Source organism: Lactuca serriola, chromosome 7 (assembly GCF_051521515.1).
Source record: "Lactuca serriola cultivar US96UC23 chromosome 7, Lser_US96UC23_V15, whole genome shotgun sequence".
Taxonomy (NCBI): Eukaryota; Viridiplantae; Streptophyta; class Magnoliopsida; order Asterales; family Asteraceae; genus Lactuca; species Lactuca serriola.
The window spans coordinates 39,817,551-39,831,164 of NC_136414.1; the positions used below are offsets into that span (position 1 = coordinate 39,817,551).

Genomic DNA, 13,614 nt, shown 5'->3' on the forward strand with positions numbered 1-13,614 from the left:
TAACTTGTTTCACTCTCGTCACTGCACTTACACCTTATTGTACATCACCATGTCCTTTAAACCGACCATATACTTGTACTTCATCACATACGTATACTTCCTCATCTACTTATGGGTTAAAGAAACGATCAAAATTAATCAAAATCAGATTCATACATGATGGGCGTCCCAATTTATTAGTTATTGGATTGCTTTATAAGTGCTTGAGTCTCACAATGTCTTTCATTTCATCCTTAATATCCCTTTATTTTTCATTTCCGTTCTTAATAAATATTGTTTATTGTCGACTGTTGTTCTACTAATTCATTAGTAGAGACACATGAGTTATTGTTTTGTTCTTCCCAATATAGTAATAACCACTAACCATGTGAACTAAAAATTACCCATGAGATCTAATCTTTGGACGATACGTTTTCTTCTAGTACCTTAATCTTTGCCATTTACTGTAAATACATGCCATTGAGTATGTCAATAGTTTGATTTGATCATATATTTGATCATGTTTGATATAACATCAATTCCTTAATGTTCATAAATGTGTTTTGCAAGATTTAGCACATCATCATAATTTCTTATTGTTCTCTTACCAAAATCCAAATTAATCTATGAATCACAAAATAAGAGTACAAAACCAATACCATCACTATACGAAAGTTGTTCCATCCATCTCATGCATAGAAAACTCAATATTATGTAACGAGTTTACGAAATTATGCGTTTAAAACATGTTTTTATGACACAATCAAGAAACAAACGGAAAAAAAAAACAAAATACATAATCCATGTTCGAGCTTAGCAATACAACAAATGAAGTATGAAATCTAGTTGCTTCGAATGATGAACATACAACAAATCGATTTGACATCAATATGTGCACATAAGAACGTTTTGGTTTTTTTGATACACCTACAAAAATGTTGAAATTAATTTATTAAATATTTAAAGTCCGAAAATAATAATATTTAAAGCATAAACGATAAACGATTTGGAGATTTACCGTTAGGTTAAATGTTTACTCGAAATTCAAAATCCCCCAAAAACCCCTCTCGTGAGTCGTGACTCACGACGTCTCGCTGATTCAATCACAATTTCAGTGTTGAACAAATTTGAATCTCTCTCTCTCTCTCTCTCTCTCTCTCTCTCTCTCTCTCTCTCGTCTCGTATTCACACAGACACCAGTAGTCGTATTCACACAGACACCAGTAGTCGCATCTCTCGACAAAGGGAGTCATTCAAGAACATATTCATCTTTCAATATCTACTAAACTCCATTATTCGAGTGTCTTTGTATCTGGTGAGGAAAATAACTTGTTTTATCTCAAATTGATTCGGAAACCCGGGCTTCAGAGGTCGCTGCCTCCATCTTCAACTAATCATCGTGGATACAGGTATTGGGTTGTTTTTTTCTTTCTAACTGAATGTAGGAATTTTATGTATAGGTTCTTGATTAATCATTACCGATTTATCGAGTCTGATGCTTGATGAATTTGGGGTTTCTTTCGGCGTGGAAGGGAAATGAGAGTATGTGCCGATGATTCGGTTCCCAGTCACCCTCAGAGCCTTCTTTTTGCATGTTCATATGAGATGTTGGTTGCGTTTTATTTGTGCTTTACTATAGCAGGTTCCTATTTGAGCTCTGCCGTTTGTGTTTTGTTCTGATGGACTATTCTCTTTAGGTTGTTCGTCTGTGTCTCAACGGCGAACTTTCTAGCTGCCTTTACATATTATATTTAGGGTTTTTATTGCCACTTTTTGTTCAATTACTAGTTTTTCCCTTTGCTTTCTTTTCCCCCTTTTTGGGTTAAGTATTTTTCCTAGGTTACCAAGTTATAATGACATATTGGTCGGTTACATCATATCTTTCCCTTCATAGCTGTGTATTAAAATGCTAATGTATCTGATTTGTGTTATCAATGGGATCATGTTACTTTCTTACATTTTAACACTTTCACATCTTCAAATCTAACAATTCTGTATTTCCAGTGTGCAAATTTGGATCTATCTTTGTGAGTTTGCAATGGAGGGTGTGTTAATTGACTGTGTACAGAACAGCCTGCGACATCTATTATATCGCAATGCAATTTTCATGTGTGAAAGGCTTTGCTCTGAGTTTCCCTCAGAGGTATGTATCTTTTTCAATTTCACCTTTTTTTGAGATTGAATATTTCTATATCTTTGATTATAATTGTAAAGTTTTCTGTCTTTAAACCATCACAAAGTAAAGGCTTTTTGTAACTATGCACTATTACTATCTGGATTCTGGTATCTCATTTTGTATCAAGTTCTTTCTTTCGTGCTAAATTGTGAATTTTTTACAGGCAAATTTGCAATTGTTAGCTGCATGTTACTTGCAGAGCAATCAAGCTTACTCAGCCTACCATATTTTAAAGGGTATGTGTGACCTGGCATTTTTCATGTTTAAAGTATTTTCATGGCATCACCATATTTTTCATGGTAGTTTTACTCACATCTTTAAATCCGGTTTCATCAAGGTTAAAAAGAATAAAAAACTTTTGTTAGGTTATTAACTGTTATCTAATGAAGGGAAGCTTATTATAATTTCTTGTTTTTCATTAATTATTGTATTTGAAGGAACACAAATGCCTCAATCCAGATACTTGTTTGCAATATCATGCTTTCAAATGGATCTCCTAAATGAAGCTGAAATGGCATTATGCCCTTCTAATGAGCCAAGTGCAGAGGTATCCACTGAACTTTTGTAACATACATTCAAATTTTGATGTTTTCCATTTAAATTTATATGATAAATGATATTTATTTATTTATTTCTCTCTAGGTGCCAAATGGTGCAGCTGGTCATTATCTTCTTGGGCTCATATATAGGTATATAAACCATAATTTACTCCAATGCAGTTATTAACTTATTAAACATTTAATTAACTTATTTTTGCTCAAAACTGAATGAGGGCAAATTTGTAATGTCTTTCAGATACACAGATAGAATGAAAAGTGCTGCTCATCAATTTAACCAGGCTTTATCACTAGATCCTCTCTTGTGGGCTGCATATGAGGAATTGTGTAAGTTAGGTATGTCATTTAATAAGCAGGTTTGCAAAAAAAAATTACAGTGTTTTTTTTATTCTTTATTAAGTATTGTCTGGATAAATGATGTTTTAAAAATATTAAAAATAATGATGGAATACTTGGGGAAAGCTTCCTTTTGTTGACTTTCTCTATTAAGTCGTTCTTTCTGCATTAATTGAAAATGAAATAATCATATTTATATATATAGCTAAGTGCTTGTTTCTTTTTCTTTTTCTTTTTCCATTAAGTGCTGTGTTTATAAATGATTTTTGTCTAGAGTTGTTGCTGGATAAATAAAGTCTATTTCTTTTTTTTGGACTGGATGATGAGTCGTCTGAAGAACGAGTGTAAATGACCATTTTGCCCTTCTGTCAAGACATGATGCTAAATACAAAATGACCAATACCCATTACTCATTAACGTGTGAAACGAGTGTAAATGAATGTATTACCCTTCTGTCAAGAAATGTTGCTAAATATAAAATGACCATTACCCATTAATGTCTGAATGAGTGTAAGTGACCATTTTACCCTTTTGTCTAGTAATGATGCAAAATCGAAAATGCCCATTTTACCTTTGAGTGTCCGAATGAGTGTAAATTACCATTTCACCCTTCTGTCAAGAAATGATGGTAAACCAAAAATGACCATTTTACTTATGAGCATCTGAATGAGTGTAAATGACCATTTTACCCTTCTGTCTAGAAATGATGCAAAATCGAAAATGACCATTTTCCCTATACGAGCATCTGAATGAGTGTAAATGACCATTTTACCCTTCTGTTTCCAGAAATGCTTGTAGATTAAAAAAAGACCATAATAGCCATTAAAAAAAAATGAAAAAGAAACATAGCCCAAGTCCTGTTCCCATTAGATCTGTTTAGCATTCAGCTACATCTTTTGTGTGTGTCTTATTGATTTGGAGAATCGTATGTTTCAGGAGCTGCTGGAGAAGCAACATCAGTCTTTGGGGAATCAGCTTCTGAATGCATTCAGAAGCAGTACATGAGTCATGACGTGGGCCCCCCTGGTGATGATCATAATCTAGTTTCTGGGAGACAGCTGGCAGAGAGTGTTAGTCCAAGGCAACTGAGACTTTTACATGGAAATAATGTTAAGGATAATTCCTTAAATCATAATGCTGCAGTTTTTGCTGGAAATGCTGCTGCTACTCAACCCAATAATGGTGTTCATGCAAACATATCATTTTATAATACCCCTTCCCCAATGGCCACTCAGGTATTATACCCAACTTATTTATTTAATTATTTATTTCTTTTTTCTTATTTTCCACTTACTTTTTCCATCTTTTCTCTTGGATCACACTTATCTTGTGAGTTATCCAATGTGAAAGAACATGAAAAAAGTTACGATTTTACTCTCTATTTAGTCATGATTTCTATATCAAATAAAAAGTAACTCACATGTACTTCATATTCTTTTTTTTTTTTTTAGTTGTCAGGTGTGGCCCCACCACCTATATGTAGAAACATGGTCCCAAATGGTCCAAATTCAAGTTCTGGTGGTGCTGATGCCTCCCCAAGGTCAACTGTCAAATCCACCATTCAAGCTCCTAGAAGAAAGTTTGTCGATGAAGGGAAGCTAAGAAAGGTTCCTTTTTTCTTTTAATAATTTTACAATTGCTTTTTTCTTTTTAATATATATAACTCCCTTAATTATTGTGATATTAGTTTTACTTAAATGTTGGTATCAGTCAATCTTTTGTTTTGGAATATCCCATATTGAAATATCACAAATTAGATTAAGGGGCTTTATAAAACATTTTTCAGATAGATGAAGATAAATTATTTTAATATGTTTTGTTTTTTTAAATTTCAGATATCAGGAAGATTATTTTCTGATTCTGGTCCTAGAAGAAGCACTAGACTTGCTGGAGAAACTGGATCTGTAGCAAATATAACTGGAAATGGAACAACAACAAATCATCACTCTTCTAAATATCCTGTCACTTCTAAAATAACCTCTGCAGCATTTCGTGCAGTAACTGTTAGAAAAGAAAAATCTTGGTCTTCTGAATCTTTTAATGAAGGTCAACAATCCAATCCTACTTTCATTTATTTATTTAATTTTTGAACTTTACACATTATCTTATATATATTATATATAATTTTGTCAGGGATTAGGTCTGAGGTTGATGACACACGTTCAAATGCAACCACAACTTCTGGTTCATCTCCTTCACCTGATACTGTATCTGTATCTTGTGATGGTTTAATCATGTCAATGGGTAGTAGGGCTTCCATGAGTGTATCAAAAATTGCAACTGGTGCTTCAGATGTATTGTCTCTTCTTAAAATCCTTGGGGAAGCTTTTAGGCTTTCGTGTCTATATCGGTGTCAGGTATGTAAAACTAACAAACTTTGCAAGAAATAGCAATGTACTTTTGTTTACGTATTTATATAGAATGCTGGAATAAAAAAGAAATGAAAGTAAAATACTTAAAAAAGAAGACCTTTTTTTTAGTGATGTAGTAATTTGCTGATGACTGAGTTTTGTGAAACAGGATGCACTTGATGTGTTTCTTCAACTTCCTCATAAGCAATATAACACAGGCTGGGTTCTCTCTCAGGTAAATTAATGTTTATATATCATTATATAAGCATCCTTTTAAAAATTTTTAATTAATGAATATCTGGTATTTTGTTACATGTTTTTTTTGGGGGGGTACTTTGGTAATTTTAACCACAGGTGGGAAAAGCTCATTTTGAATTGGTTGATTATCTAGAAGCTGAGCGTGCCTTTAGCAATGCTAGATTGGCTTCTCCTTATAGCTTAGAAGGAATGGATATTTATTCTACTGTTTTATATGTAAGTTCTCATTGGTATTATAACACTATAACTAGAACCCAACCCTCAGAGGGCAAAATGGTAATTTTCCATAATCTTTGGTTTCTTATGCTGTAGCACCTGAAGGAGGATATGAGGTTGAGTTATTTGGCACAAGAGCTAATATCAACGGATCGTTTAGCCCCTCAATCATGGTAACCATTTTAAAAATATACAAAGTCAAGTTATTTCTCTAAGGACATTTTTTATATTTTATTTTATTTTTTTTTAAATATAAATGTGACAGGTGTGCAATGGGAAATTGCTTTAGTATGCAAAAAGACCATGAAACTGCTCTCAAGAACTTTCAACGTGCAGTACAACTCAATTCAAGATTTGCTTATGCTCACACCCTTTGCGGTCATGAGTATGATTTTTTTGCTTCTTTTTTTTATATTTTGAATTTTTTTTTGGATAGTAAGGGTAAAATGGTCAGTTAGTCTTTATTCATTCTAGAAAAGAAACAGACCTTATGTATATAGACAAACATCACTATCCGTTCACCCAATGACATAATGGGAAAAAAACCCTGATGTCCTGATTGTGCAAAAGACGAAAATGCCCTTTTCATCCTTGTTATAAAAAATATCTATAAAAGCTTGTCCTTTCGCATGTACAAATTCATCCTTACATCACTTTTTCATATACATTTTATCTTTCTTTACAGATATGTGGCATTGGAGGACTTTGAGAATGGAATAAAAAGTTACCAAAACGCCCTTCAAGTCGATGGAAGACATTATAATGCATGGTATGGCCTTGCAATGATATATCTTCGCCAAGAAAAATACGAATTCTCAGAACATCACTTTCGAAAGGCTCTCCAAATAAACCCCCGTTCTTCTGTCATAATGTCTTATTTGGGAACCTCATTGCATGCCTTAAAGGTAAATAAATAAATAATACATTTCAAATGTTACTAACATTCAAAATTAAAATTAATTATTTGAAATTTTATAAAACTATCAGAGAAACGAAGAAGCATTAGAGATAATGGAGAATGCGATAATAGCGGATAAGAAGAACCCTCTCCCTATGTATCAAAAAGCTAACATTCTTGTGAGCATGGAAGATTTCAATGGTGCTTTGAAAGTTCTAGAAGAGCTTAAAGAATACGCGCCTCGTGAAAGCAGTGTGTATGCATTAATGGGAAAGATATATAAACGCCGCCTTATGTATGACAAGGCCATGCTTCATTTCGGTCTCGCTTTGGATTTAAAACCTTCCGCGACAGATGTCGCTACTATTAAGGTAACTTACTTTTCTAATATAAGTAGTACAGGCCTGACGCAATGCGTCAGGCCTGATGTCAGGGCCTGACACAACATGTGTTGTGTCAGACCTGATGCATGGCATTGCACTATCTGATACAATTTATTTGTTTCTGATAGGCTGCCATTGAGAAATTACATGTACCGGATGAGTTAGAAGATAATTTATAGAGGTGGCGCGCAAGTGCAAGTGCAAGTCAAGAGTCAAGACCATTTGTAAAATTTATGCGACAAGGACCTTTCACGCCAAGTGGCACTCACAAGGAATTATGGGGTCCGTTTCTGGACGAAAATGCCCTCGTTATTAAGATGTTAGATAATTGTAATGACAGAGGATATATATATGTTAGTGGTGACGGTTTATAGTTTGATTATATGTACGTACCCGTTTAGTTGAAACCGCCTGCAAAAGGCATGTACCTTTATCTTATTGACTGTCTGGACAAGCTTTTTAGGGTTATTTTTTAATACTGGAGATGAGGAGGGTATTTACGTCATTTGCGCTTTTGTGTTATTTTTTTACTTTTTAGTGGTATAAAGCATTTAAATTTTGTCTTGAAGCGAACGGGGTGTGTGGTTATCTGTTATCTGTTCAATCTTTTCATGCGTAAGAAATGGGGTCTAAATATTTATGATGTATATATTTTTTTAAGTTCAATGGTATTTAGAAAAATTTAAAATACTACAATCTCCAGTCATAAATGGGTAATGAATTATTTTGTTTTCACAAAACACCATTGCTTTACAATTTTATTAGAAGATAAGCAAATATTTATGATATATTTTTTTTAACTAAATGGTATTTAGAAAAATTTAAAATAGTACATTATCAATTTCCGACATAAACTCTTTTTGAAAACTAAAGGATAAGGTTGTTGGGGTTTTTTGTTGGTTCTTTTTTTTTTTTTTTTTTTTTTTTAAATTTAATTTTTATATGGTTAACCTACGACGTTGAAATGACTATGATGGGGTTGCTTTATGGTTGGTGTGTATTTTTCAGAAGATATTAATGTCCAAATAAGAAAAGATAGATGTGCAAATGGTATTTAATCACGTGTTTTTTTTCCTATGACCCAATATGGTGGCGGACAGCGGCGGTGTTTAAATTTGACCTAATATTGTGGCATGTGAATCAACTTTTTCTTATATGATCTTATATAATGATAAAAGAGGGAATCTTGATTTAGCAAAACCTCCTTTTATTTGTTAAAAGTTTGTTTTGGAGTTGGTGGTGTGTTTGTTTTTGTGTATGTGTGTGTAACAATCTTGACAAATCCCCATAACCATGTTCATAAAAATAAACTTACTTTGATTTACATAAATATAAATTACTAAGATGTTCAATCAAGATCTTTCAATTAACAATTACAAAGATATAAATAAATTTAAACGTTAAGCCGTTAAGGTATAAAAGATTAGAACACAATGATTTGTAGTGAGCGGACTCCATTTCAAACTTTAAAATACAGTCTTTATGAGAGGTTATGACAATTGACAATGTAGAACTTTAAAACTGACCAAAATTGTATTTCAAACTTTTCGAACTTGAAAGCATATAAGTGTTGTCACATTCTCTATTACATATAGAAACTCTATTATTTTCTTTATAAAAATTGAATGTTTATGAAAGTTTTTCCATTTTATAAAAAGTATTTTACCTTTTAATAAATATTTTGGAAAGTATTGTCATTCACAATTATTAGTAAACAATCTCTAATCACCTTGATGGTATATCTTTTGCTTGAATTATTGTGTTACACCCAACGATACAACATGTTTGCTACTCTAGACGGTATTTAATAAGTGCTATTATATATATATATATATATATATATATATATATATATATATATATATATATATATATATATATATATATATATATCCCCATGACTGATATAAATTGTAAAATCATGAGAATATGCACACACACTCATAAATTGTCAAGATTACCATTGATGTTGTAAATTAAAGAGTAAATTACTGAAATCGTCCCTATGGTTTGGTCAAAATTGCACGTTTGGTCCCTAACATTTATTTTGTACTCGGATCGTCCATGAGGTTTGATTTTGTTGCATTTTTCGCCCCTTATATATATATATATATATATATATATATATATATATATATATATATATATATATATATATATATATATATAAAGTTAGGGACCAAATGTGCAATTTTGACCAAACCATAGGGACGAAAAACGCAACAAAATCAAACCACAGGAATGATCCGAGTGCAAAAAAGGATTAGGGACTAAACACACAATTTTGATTAAACCATAAGGACGATTTTAGTAATTTACTCTAAATTAAAGTTACCAATCAATGACCTTTTCTGCCAATTGGCACCAATCGGTCAGTTTCGGACCAAAATGCCCTCGCTCTTTAGATCTAGTCAGAGTTTTATAAGTGTTAGATTATTGTAATGATTGTTGATAGTTTGATTATATGTAAGTATGTATTCGGTGAAACTGCCGTAAAAGACATGTAACATTAGTTATATATGTTTTTATTGTTCTAGTCCGGACAAACTTTTTAGGCTATTCTTAGTGATTAGGATGATGAGGATATTTACATTTTTTATTAACGATAAGCTGAATGTTGTCATTATCTTGTTTTACTATAAAAATGTGATTTTTGTTCTGTACCCGAGTCCAAATCGAACAATGTGATATTATCTTTTTTTTTATTATGTTGTGTCCTATGTGTATAACGAGTGAGGTCTAAAAAACAAGCCACATGGACTGTTTGGATTAATTTATGAATTATTTTGTTTTTCACCAAATACCATTTATTTTTAAAATACTTACATACTAGCAACCGTAACATGGTGTTAACGAAATACTACCACTTCAGTGAATTTTAATTGTACTTTATAAACAAAACCAAATAGTAATATATTTATGATATATACTTTTTAAATCAATAGTATTTTGTAAAAAAAAAACTTAAAAATTATTTATGCACTTGTAACATTTAACTCTTTTAGAAAAGACAAAGGATAAGGTGTGTTGCTTTATGGTTGGTGTTTTTTTTGAAGATATTCATTTCAAAATAAGAAGAGTTGTATGTGCAATTGGTATTTAATCACGTTTTTTCAGATGACCCAATATGGTGGTGGTGTTTGAATTTGACCTAATGTGACATGTGAATCAAGTTAATCAACTTTTTTCATATGATCTTATAATGATAAACGGGGAATCTTCATTTAGCGAAACTCCTTTTTTTTTAACGATATTTTTTTTTGAAACGACAAATAAATATCAATAAAAGATGACACCTAACAAGGAACAAGATGAGGTACAAAACAAAGTTTACAATAAGCAACATTCCAAGATAAGAACAAGGGTGTACCACCAATCACTCCACCTACAAGGATTATATTCCCTCCTATGTTTACACCAGCGAAATTACATCATCCGCCACAAAAGTAGGGGACCGTGCTATCTTGATGTGAATTTTGTCACTCATAACCTTCCAAATTCGCCATAAAAGACCATAATATACAAAAATCACAATCTTACGTTTATTTGGGAAATTACTCAAATAAAAAATGAAAGTCAAGAATTTAGGTACAATGCAAAACTGTCTTTGAGGGATCCCACACCATCTGAAGATCCATTTGATCACCAACCTTGTGTATATGCACCTAACGAGAACATGATATACAATTTCTTATCCTGAATAACATATGTGACGAACTGACAACTAGTAGATGACAATTGAAGACCTCGTTTTTCAAGTGTCACGACTACAAGATTATGACCAATCCTTTCTCTCCACATAAAACCAGATACTTTTAGTGTGATAATTTTTATCCATGCAATTGAATCGCCATCTATTGTTGTGATTTTCATATCAATGGCTTTTCTAGCCACTTCCACTGTGTGAACTCTCCATCAGGATTAAGTTTGCATTTAAACTCATTATTCCACTGCAAAAATTATAATTACTGTAAGGCCATCCCTTATGATCTAATTAGTCTAACACACAATACACTAATATATCAACGTCAGCGTCTACTACATTTACATCACCAACGTATCAAGCTTATCATCGTCAACTTATAGTACAGTTAACCGATTGTAATCTTTTGTATATTAGATAATGATATAGATAAGTATATAATAGATCAAAGATCTGTTATCTTTGTGATAAGATCGGTTCTTAGTATAAATTATATGCAAACCCTTGAATCATGAGATTGATATATATATATATATATATATATATATATATATATATAACATTAGGGAAAAACCCTAATGTTGTGAGCACGGCTTGGTGTTGTAATCGTCTTTTTGACAACCGTCTTCTTGGTGAGGACAAAACCTCTTTCTTGGTGAAAGAAACAATTTGGAGAACTCTCTGTGTCTTTTAAATTCTGTTCTTTATTTTTCGTTGTTTAAGTTTCTTTTTAGTATTTATACTTGAAGTATATCTAATCGATACAAACCTTCAATTGGTATCGGAACGGGTTTTTGATACACTCAAGCAATCATGTCGACTTCAAGCAATTCCAAATCCTTTGGCCTCAACAAAATTCCTCCCTTTGATGAACAAAACTTAGCCATGTGGAAAACAAAGGCCATGGTGGTTCTTGAAACCATGAACTATGAGATGCGTAAAATCGTTGAAAAAGGTCCTCATGTTCCCATGTATTAACCTATGGCCAACAATGCTCCAATTGGTTCCTTGAAGCAAAAACCTAAGACCAACTATGAAGACAATGACAAGAGGCTAATAAATCTTGATGTTATAGCTAGAGCATCGATAAGAAACTCTCTTCCATATCACATGTACCATCTTGTGCAGAACTGTAAATCAGCCCAAGAGATGATGGATATGCTGACGGTAACTTATGAAGGCACTGTGGAAGTCCAGGCCACAACTATCAATAATATCAATTGAAGATATGATCACATCTTTGCTCAACAAGGTGACTCTTTAATCCAAACCTTTAATAGGTTTAACTGTTTGGTTAATGATATGCGCAGGCTGGGAGTCGTCAGGCATTCCTTTTAGTTGGTCTTAAAGTTCCTGGATTCTCTCGGAAAAAGATGGGAACATCACACTGATGTCCTTAAGAATGGTGAAAAGATCAATGACATGGATCTAAATTCCTTGTTCGGTAATCTGCAAAATTACGAAGAGACCAAAGCTCTTCGTAAGGAAATCATGAATGATTCAAGCAAGGAAAAGTCTGTTGCTCTGGTGCCTCGAAAGGAAGAAAGGAAGACCATCAGCGAATCTGATAATTCAGACCAGGGTGAAGAAAGTGATGAAGATCTCATCAATGAGCTTGTTGCTAGCGCTGCACTTATCGTCAAGCGTTACGAAGAAAGCAGAGCAGACAGGGTTAGAAGAGCTTAATTCAAGGGAAACAGTTCAATAAGAAGACCCACTTTAGAGAAGAGAAACTCAGGTAACTGCTTTAACTATGGAAAACCCTGATCATTTTTCTAGTGATTACAAAGAGAAGAAACAAGCCTAAAGTCTTGAGAACTATGAAGATTTTTACAAGAAGCTGGTGGCTCATATAAAGAAGGAAAAATCTCTCTGCCAAAAACTTTCATTGCAAAACAAGAGGATCATGAAGAATGGGTGATGAAGAGGAGACATCTGAAAATGAGGGACTGAATGTTAAGGGTCTCATGACACTTGTTAATGATTCCCTTGATGGCATTTGTGACACTGATGGTTCTCACGCTAGTAAAGGATCAAGTCTAAATCTAGGTCAAACTTGGTACCTAGACAGTGGAAGTTCTAGACACTTGACCGGTTACAAGTCACTCTTAACAAATCTTGTAGAGAAGGATGGTCCAATGGTGACTTTTGGTGACAATAATAGAAGAACTGTTGCAGACGTTGGAACTTTTGAATGCATGACAATTAGTTGGAGGATGTGTTTTATGTAGAAGGTATGAAAAGAAACTTCATCTCCATGAGTCAACTTTGTGATGCTGGTTACAAAGTTTTCTTCAACCATCATAAGGGAAAAGTGTTTGATTCTGAAAACAAAATCGTGCTTTTTGCACTCAGGGATAATGATATTTATATGGACCTTTAGTTTTCCTCTCAACATTGATCTTAATTGATTAAGATCAACATGTCACTTCTTGAATGCCTCATCCTCCATTGTAAGAGCTAGTTGACGCTGAATTTGCATCTTTTCTTCAACAACAACTTCCCTCTCAATGACGTTGATTGACATGTTGCTTTATGTTGATGAGACCAGATGGGGGATAACTGTGCCACTAAGCATTCCTCTGTGCATATATCTCCTCCACCTTGAACAACCTATTTCAGTTGCAATGAGATGAAGTGGAGCTTCATGATCTAGCACAACTAACTTCTAGAGACGATGTCACTGCAACTCCATCACCTCAAAGATCTAAAGGTGTCTTTAAAAACAAAGTGATCCCACATTCTCTTCCCTCAGGG

The 13,614-nt window shown here is 33.1% G+C and overlaps 1 protein-coding gene across 1 annotated transcript; it reads left to right on the forward strand.

Moving 5' to 3' along the window:
• The first annotated feature begins 1,035 nt into the window (after positions 1 to 1,035).
• On the forward strand, positions 1,036 to 7,659 carry HBT (CDC27 family protein). Its single transcript, XM_079009130.1, has 17 exons — positions 1,036 to 1,388; positions 1,984 to 2,122; positions 2,319 to 2,391; positions 2,593 to 2,702; positions 2,798 to 2,844; positions 2,951 to 3,048; positions 3,985 to 4,283; positions 4,500 to 4,655; positions 4,884 to 5,094; positions 5,182 to 5,405; positions 5,569 to 5,634; positions 5,754 to 5,873; positions 5,970 to 6,046; positions 6,139 to 6,258; positions 6,559 to 6,778; positions 6,861 to 7,142; positions 7,283 to 7,659. Exons 2-17 carry the CDS (start codon positions 2,018 to 2,020, stop codon positions 7,331 to 7,333), a joined length of 2,259 nt encoding a protein of 752 aa, XP_078865256.1. The 5' UTR covers positions 1,036 to 1,388; positions 1,984 to 2,017; the 3' UTR covers positions 7,334 to 7,659.
• Positions 7,660 to 13,614: the final 5,955 nt, after the last annotated feature.

Bases quoted from the DNA above. Each gene is read 5' to 3' on its own strand.
- HBT (XM_079009130.1), top strand. From the start codon at position 2,018: ATGGAGGGTGTGTTAATTGACTGTGTACAGAACAGCCTGCGACATCTA. The intron at 2,703-2,797 runs GTATCCACTGAA...ATTTCTCTCTAG, and splicing joins CTAATGAGCCAAGTGCAGAG to GTGCCAAATGGTGCAGCTGG. The intron at 3,049-3,984 runs GTATGTCATTTA...CGTATGTTTCAG, and splicing joins TGAGGAATTGTGTAAGTTAG to GAGCTGCTGGAGAAGCAACA.